Source organism: Protopterus annectens, chromosome 3.part0 (genome assembly GCF_019279795.1).
Source record: "Protopterus annectens isolate FY-2018-M chromosome 3.part0, PAN1.0, whole genome shotgun sequence".
NCBI lineage: Eukaryota > Metazoa > Chordata > Ceratodontiformes > Protopteridae > Protopterus > Protopterus annectens.
Genome location: NC_056731.1, coordinates 621,698,841 through 621,708,056, shown reverse-complemented (window position 1 = coordinate 621,708,056; position 9,216 = coordinate 621,698,841). Strand labels below are relative to the sequence as shown.

The 9,216-nt window shown below is 38.5% G+C and overlaps 1 protein-coding gene across 3 annotated transcripts in view; it reads right to left on the bottom strand.

Moving 5' to 3' along the window:
* Window positions 1-589: 589 nt before the first annotated feature.
* The window catches only part of BBS9 (Bardet-Biedl syndrome 9), a 2,479,230-nt gene continuing 2,470,603 nt past the window's right edge, over window positions 590-9,216 (bottom strand). For all 3 annotated transcript variants that reach the window (XM_044065020.1, XM_044065022.1, XM_044065021.1), the window contains one exon: window positions 590-810. In XM_044065020.1, the coding sequence (XP_043920955.1) occupies window positions 788-810 (23 nt within the window). In that variant the 3' untranslated portion in view covers window positions 590-787. The remainder of the gene's footprint in view (window positions 811-9,216) is intronic.

Genomic DNA, 9,216 nt, shown 5'->3' with positions numbered 1-9,216 from the left:
AAGACAAGACTATGGTTATAATTACCAAAATACTAAACAGCAGATCATCAACAAAGGGAAGAACATTTTCTGAAACTCTCTGGGAAAATAAACAGAGCTGAAAAATATTCTGTGGAGTGAATTTCTTATCAAGTCTAGGAATTAAATCTAATACTAAGCTATGAAAAGCAGCTGTACAGAACAGAAAATTAAATTGTATTCTATGACTGGCACAAATTCTACAATGTTGTAAGCAGCAAAAATGTGTGTGTGTTTCAGTACAGATAAGTACACAAAAACACTTTATCATGCATTTGTTTAGCAGTTGTTCCAAGACTATTTTAAATAACAACCAATGGTACTAAGCCTTTATTTACAATGTCTAACCCATTTCCCCATTCATGACTTGATATTTTAATTTAGGGTGCTACAGCCCTGTTGGCTTTACTGGCATAAGTCAGTGATCATAGATGTTTTCTTTGTTTTTTCTGATGGCAACATTTTACAGTGTACATTCTGGTCAGCAGGTAACTAATGAAACAATATATAAGTTGATTAACAGCAATATAAAAATCATGAGGCTTGAATCATAACTACCGAATCAGTTCTGTATATTAGAAAAACAAAACTTTATTATACTTTTTTACTGCAAGAGCTGAGCAAATAATTAAAGAGTAAATTCACGTTTTTAATATAATTTTCCAGATGATATGTTGGATGACATAATGTTCTGTGCTTTTTGTTATAATATCTTCAATACTTTGAAGGGAAGGCAGGGAATGCTGTGTGGTCAGGCTATAACATGCCTCTAACCTGTATCACCTTCTGGACCTGTGAAAATAAAAACAGAAAGTATATATAAGATAATTTGTTGTGTATATAAAACAAAAACATTTGGGTGTCTTAAAAATTCTGATTTAGATGCTGTAATACTTCCTTAACTTAGGACTGATTAAGGTAAACTTTAGGACACAACAGTTACTGACTTCTTTTGTGGTAATTCATGTCTTCAACCTAATGGTAATGTTAACTGTTCACATTTGATCTAGTAGTTTAGTCTACGATGCTTATTAAAGAAAACAGATTTAATCTTTAAGAAAAGCAATAGTATATGTGTTGCTCTTTTCTATTGTTTATTTATTCTTCCATGTGCCTGACTTTGCACTGTGAAGCACCATTAAACTGGATTGTAATTCCTGTTAAAGTAGATAATAAAATAGGAATTATCCAGAAAATAAATAAACAAATAAATAAATAAATAACAGCACTCAAATGTGTGTGAAATAAAAAAAAAACAACAACACACAGGATTGGTACTTGCTGTGAAAAATTTAATGAATAGTTTAAGCACTCTATAAAGAATTTAACATGATCACATGGCACAATTACATAAATATCACCAGAACACTTGGAGCTTAAACTTAATATTAAAATCCCTTTAACAAAAAATAAATAAATAAAATAAAAAACATCTTTTAATAATTTAATTGTAAATAAATATACACCATCCACCTTAAATAAAATCTTGCCAAAATCAGTAGTTATAAAAACATTATTATAGTAAGTAAACCCCCAAAAATGTATATGTATGTATGTATATATATATATATATATATATATATATATATATATATATATATATATATATATATATATATATATATATATATATATATATATATATATATATATATATATATATATATATATATATATATATATATATATATATACATATATATATATATATAATATACATATACATATATATATATATATATATATATAATATACATATATATATATATATATATAAATAATATACATATACATATACATATATATATATATATATATATATATAGATATATATATATATATATATATATATATATATATATATATATATATATATGTATGTGTGTATGTGTGTGTGTGTGCGTGTGTGTGTGTGTGTGTGTGTGTGTATGGTGTTATAATGTATTACAATTTAGTGTAAAACTATGGCCGGGATTCAGTAATCCTCTGTGTAAGACTAAATAAGTCTTACATGGAAACTGCAGCCTAAGAGTATGACGTCAGCATGCCATGCATATTCATGAGGGCGCGCTGACTCAACTCTAAGGCTAACACGGAGCATGCATGAGTGCAGGGGGCATGTCAGACTGCCAAGCAGTCCAAATATCCACGCCCCTGCAAGTGCCTAAATCTGCAAATGTCACCAGACATGAGCGCGTCCGCTCAAATGTGTATATCCCCAAACTACACTCCCCCACATTCTAAACCCCTGTACAAATATAATAAAATGTAAAACTTTTTTTTTTTATTATTCCCGATATAGCTGCCCATATTGCACGTGTGTTTGCCCATTGCTTAGCTACAGTTAGCAGTTTAGACATCGAAGAGGATAATAAACCACTTATATGCAAATTAAGCCAAATAGTAATAGCGTAGTGATAGAGCCTTCGCACAAAAAAGAGGCATTCCCGGTTCGAGTCCCGCCACTCCCTTTCCATTTTCTGTAGGAAATCTGTGCATAAAAATAATTCCTGACATTTACCTTTTAAACTTTAGTAAAATGCATTGAAATGGCCTATGTAGTAGTGAACGATATTTTATATATATATATAAGAAGGTGAAATGGTCATGCATACTGATAAATGCATAAGTAACGTATCTTAAGCAATGTGAAGCACTGCTAAGCAACGTTTACCAGTATTAAGCACATTTATGAATAATTGCCCATAGCTTAGCACTGCTTTAACTTGTGCAATGGCTTTGCGTGGAGCTGCGCATTGCGCCAACTAGTGTAAACAAAACATGTTTGCGTGAAGTTGTGCACCGCGCTAACTAGCGCAACGTCAAGCAACGTCCAGGAACGTAGAGCAATGTTGGGCAAAGTTGAGCAAAGTCAGCTGAACACAGCCACACCTCCTAGCCGGTCAGGCCAGTAGTAAAATAAAAAGCAATGACAGGCCTCGAACTCGGGATACTGTGCACCATAATCACAGTACTGAACCACTAAGCCATGACAGCTTTTGCTGTCCATGCACTGCCAACATACATATACATATTAATCAAAGTTTACTCAGTGCTAAGCAGGTGTGCACTCAGCTGAAAATTTTCAAATCTGGCCAATCACAAATAAGTGCGGGAAATGAGGCATATTTAAGCTCCATAGGTGGGAATACTTGCCATAACTGGTTGTAGCTCCCATCTGCAGGCAGCATGGCTGGTGTCGGAGAGGGCTCTCGCTTTCGAGCGCAATGGTGGGGCATTGAGGAGTCAAAAGTGATGGTTTGGCTCCTTGTCCGTAATCATGATGCCAGACTCCTGCAGGGCCAGTTCCAGGGCACTGAATACAAAGCAGAAGCCTGGAACCGTCTCGCACATGATCTCTCCAGTGCCACAGGCGTCCCTCGGACTGGTGAGCAGGTCAGACACCACTACGCATACCTGAAGAGATGCAAGCAGGACCAACTGAAACAATGGATACAGGAGGCCCGTGGGATGCACAATGCCCCACTACTGAGTAGGTAGCCATGGAATGGAGTATGTAAGAATTGCTATTGTACTTGATATTATGGATAGGTATATGTCTCAGTATCACTTCATTTACTTCACAGCTGCGGGTATCCGTGCTGCGAATCAGCAAGCCTATGCAGATAGGCTGCTAAGGCTGCGCCACCAGGCAGGTTAGTAATTATTCTGCACGTACTGTTATATAAAATAAGTGAGACAGCCTGAAAAAGAGTGTTGTAACCCATTAATAAAGGTATAAGTCCTGAATAATTCCTCTGCATGTACTGTTATATAAAATAAGTGAGAGAGCCTGAAAAAGAGTGTTGTAACCCATTAATAAAGGTAAATACATCTTGAATAAGTCTTCTGCATGCACTGTAATATCAAATAAATGAGAGAGCGCTAGAAAAGTGTGTAATGTAATTAATAAAGGTATAATTCCTGGAGTGTGTCCGTGTCACTTAGTTTGAAATGTTGTTGCACTCTTGCATTACATAAATAGTACTGTTGTATTAAGTGCTGTCAACCCACACTTGGGCAGGCCCATATAAAGTGGATGAAGGGAGTGCCAGTAGCTGTGAAGCATATATACAGTCCTCAACTGTTGGTTAATGGCTGGCATGTATAGGTAAATCTGACACACAGGTAGCTTGTTAATGTGTTCCCCAGAAATGTCAGTGTTCTGCTAGAAATGTAAGGGGCTGTAAAAATATAACTGATAATGTCACCTGAACACATCCAGATATGTAGATATATAAATATAAATAAAATATATAAATACGTATCAGTAACATCTGCATCCTGGACAGTTTGTATGTCAGATACAGGTCAGGTATATAAGGAACTAGCAAAACCCATTTCACAACTTAATGGACTTTGCCTACTGTAATAACACATGTAGGGGATATATACCTGCAGTCAATAGGAATGTAGTGTAAACTATAAGTACATATAAGTTGTTAATGGAGGTATCTTTTACACCCTACTGTATGTGCATAAACAATGCAATTCCACACCTCAATGGGTATGTCTAATCTCAAAACATTTGTTGGGACATATGTCCTATTGGTTTATAAATATCTGCATTTACTTTGATGCATGTGCCCTGTTCAAACACCACAATCTTGGTGGCCTGTTGCCACCAATCAATCCTGCATGCTGTTGGAATGTCCACTGTTGTTCTATATATGCATGTGTTATGCTTGCTGTTCAACTGTTGGAACTCTGGTGTGTTGGGTTAATGGGAATATTACTGCATGCTGTTACAACTAATTTGGAATGCTGTTGGCTGTTACCAACTCATATTGTCATTAAATCCTCCTAAACATAGAATGTATGGGAAGGCCGGTCCCAGCGGACCCACCTGTCCCACCTCAGCTGGCGATGTCACCTGGCACCAGCAGGTCCGGTGCCCAGCCCGGGACCTCCTCCTCCTTTGGCCCTGTGCCACCTTCGGGTGGAAGCGCTGCAGGGGATGGGGCTCATCCCCCCCATGCAAGCATGGCCGGAGGAGGGCCACCTATCAGTCTCCGAACGGTCCGAGCTGTGGTGCGTAGGGAGATCCAGCGTTCAGTCGCCGATCCTCTACGCCAGCTCGAGGCATGAGTGGCTCAACTCACTGGTAAACCTGCCCCTACTATGCAGCCCCCACCACAGCCACCCTCTGGGCTGTGAAGGTGCAGTGGTGACTGCCCATGGGTGGGGATCTCAGTTCCACTGTTGCCATCTGTGGGCTCATGGGCTTGTGATTTCCAAACATCCTTCCCCGTCAATGGTGTTCACCCATCCCATGTGTCATATTCCGCCCCTGTATGCGTCTTGTTTGTCTTGTCTGTTTACCTCCCCAACCTACCTCCCCAAATATACCTACTTCCCCTACCCCACATTCCACTCTCACCTGAGGAAAAAAAAAAAAGGGCAATCTGCTCCCACAAAAAAATTACGCCCCATACATAGCTGCCCATTTTGCACACATGTCCACTGGACACACAAACTGAAATTTAATTGGCAGTACAACATACTTTGTTGTCCTCACCCCTCTCTCAGGGGTGGAAGGTTTCAAATTTCCCTCCAAATTTCTAGTATATGCACAGCTGTTGCTGTTAAAGAAATGGGCAGCTATGAATCTTCCCTACACCTGTCCTGCACATTCCTAGCTGTTTTCCCTATTGTCTTTCCCTCTTTGTGCCCCTTTTTCACCACTTTCCTATCTCCCCATTTTCTTTTCTTTCAAAGAAATGTGCGCGGGGGTTAGCGGGAGTAAGCACTTTTAAGCATTTGTTAGTAGGTTTGCGCAAGTGTGTGCTTGTGTGCGCTTAGCTAAGTATTGCTAAGCATTGCGCAAACCCACGCAAACCCACTTACAACTGCTTAAAAGTGCCTTAGTCACCCTGCATGTGAGGGCCCTTGTTCTGCTCAGCAGCAAAATAAAACACCACTGTCAGTCTTGAACCCCGGACTTTGGACACACTAGACTGCATGAAGTACCACAAAGCCACAGTAGATATACAGCAGGTTGTTACCGAAATATATATATATATGTATATATATATATATATATATATATATATATATATATATATATATAGATATATATATATAGATATATATATATATATATATATATGTATATATATATATATATATATATATATATATATATGTAATACATCAGAATGAGTGAATGTAAAGGAAAGATAGGAATGCCATAACACAAAACCTGTTCTGTGGAACATTACCAGCAGTTGTTGTGGAATTGCATTACATGACTCTGATAACAGAACCAGCCATTCTATCAGTAAATAATGTTACAGCAGCTCTTTACAACCCCCACACAGTATCATAGCAGGACAATCCCCACCCAACTGCACAAAATACCTGTGTGTTCAAGGTCCAGCAAGGATGTAGGTAGGCATACTCAGTACTGGAAATGTCTAGTTTTCATGAGCATCCTGTGCTAATGTCAGCCAAAAAAAAGCACAAACTGTGCAGAAGTGAGTAGATTAATATTCACAGTATAGCAGTTCATAAACAGTTCATGTGCCAAATGAAAACATCTCAATAACTACGTATGTATGGCAGCTAATTGTATAAGTTGAAAAAAACTACATACTCCCATGTATCTTGTGTTAGCATTTGTAGGGGTGAGTACAATTCTACACTGACAACTGTGTACTGAAAGTTGCAACATTCAGGTCTGAGTACAACATTCAAATCACTGGCTACACCCCTAGCATCAGATATAAGAAGTATACCAACCTTCTGACTTACACAATGGTGTCCATAGCAAACAAGCATGGTCCCCACTTTAGAAAGCTGAAAGGGCTACGCCTACCTGACTTAGCAATTTATAGCAATGGGCTGCTATGACAGTGAGTACTGCAAGTACCACAGAGCAAGCTGCATGCAATTGCCAAATGGTGGCCACCAATTGGTGCAGAGGCCATCACATGCACATGTGCAGATACCTATAAAAGCAGGCTGTACTTGCTGTCCACACATGCAATCATTTAATTGCAGGTACGGAGAGCGAGAGAGAGAGAGACACAGACAACAGCAACAGAAAAAAAAAGATATAAAAAAATATATTGTAAAAAAATAATATATTGAAAAAAAAAGATAAAAAAAAATATTGAAAAATAAATATACTGAAAAAAAATTATACTGAAAAAATATCTTAAAGAAAAAATAAGATATAAAAAACAAAATTAATTACAAAACTCACGGAACTGACAAATACAAACACATACAAAGGAAAAGTATGTAACAGCTATGTATTTACTGGCATGTAGTAGATGTTTTTGAAGAGTACTCTACATAGTTTGAATCATCCATATATGGCATAAGTATGTATCTATGCACAGATGCCCTGCATAACTACTGGCATGGAGAAATCAGTGTGTAGCTGTGTGCAGTGGGATATGACTGTGACATATGTAGTTCAGCATTAAATGTCAAACATCTGATCCATGTTACCTGTGTTCTGTACAGTAGTGTGTACAATGTCTGTTTGGGGGAGTAAGGCATACAGTTATATAAACATGGATGTGACCGAGTAACAAATGCATGATAGTCATATTAATGTGTAGCTTAGCATTGGCAACAGCTGTACCAGGCTAGTATGCTAATCTAGCATTTGCAGCTATATATACACCCTCTAATATTACTGTGTGCTCACATGTGACACCTGTTCATGTTGCAGCAAGGCCCAACAGGTCAGCCGTGAGGTACAAGAACTTACAACAGTGTGGACCTTGTGTGTGTATGGCACACACATACGGAGAGATCTGTCTGCGTCAGATATATTAGCATCTGTACATGTGCATAGAGCAAGGGACATACTGCAACTGTTTGTGAAGGGTGGACATATATATGTTGTTGAAGGTTGTTATGTGCATATTTCTATGCAGGTTGTAGTGTGTGGCAAACAAGACAGCATACAGTGCTGGTATATGACATGTGGTGGTTAAACGCTGTGGGTATGATTCGTTAGGTTTGCAGTGTTGCAGCCAGTGAGGCCTGCTAAAGCTACATGGGCTGAGAACCCCTTCAATGCATTCCGCACAACACTTTGCAATATTATGACATAACTGTATATGTATGTGTGTGTGTGTGTGTGTGTGTGTGTGTGTGTGTGTGTGTGTGTGTGTGTGTGTATATATATATATATATATATATATATATATATATATATATATATATATAGAGAGAGAGAGAGAGAGAGTCATATTTACTGGAACAGATGCCTGGTGACAAAGCCATGGACTCAAGCTCAATGTTGACACTGCATTGGCATCCCTTCTTGCAAAAACTCTGTACCCATTATCTACCACATAGGTGGTTAGTCTACTTAACACCGAAGGTGTGATAAGTTGATAATCACAGTGCCACACTAGTCATGTAATCTGTCTATGTGGCACACGTCATCACAAAAGGTGTGTCATCCAGGGAAATATAGGTCAGTGTTCCCCTCTACTCATCACACATAAAACCCATTATAGAGTACAATGCCCCATGTGGTATGTACCTCACAAGACATCTACAGCAACTGGAAAGGACGAAGACATACCTCACAAAGAGCAATGCCAGTCTCAAACAGATGCCCTATGCAGACCGTCTCACAAAACCACAGCTAGACTGTGTCACATACCGCCTACCCAGAGGTGACCTCTGCCTAACATACAAATCTATGTCAAACCCAGAGCTGTTGGACATGCTCCATGTAAACAGATCACAATCACTACGAGCTACATGCTCTAGGGACCTAAACCTTGTGACCTCAATAAACAGCACATGCTGGAGGGATAGATTCCTATCTCAGAAACATCCCATACTCTGGAACAAACCACCTATCAATAGCAAACAAAGCTCCTAATTAGCAGTCGTCATAAATAATCCTTATGATTGTATGGGAGATAGGAAATACACCCCGGGAATCACCTCTGTGGCTCTGCTTGACAGGGTCACGTGAAATGAAATTACCTGTGTGTCAAAGGCCAGGGTAGCATATGGCTAGACTTCTATAGGCCCTAGGGCCAAGAGCCTATTAACTACCTATGAACCGATACACACCCACATGTACTTGTTGCACTAATTGCTATGTGAGGTTGACTGAGTGTGATGGTGAATGTGTTGGTGAATGTGTCAGAGTTCTGTATATGTGTTATAGATTAGTAGGAAACTGTTTCTGTCATGGTATTATGTGTCCTAGCTGTG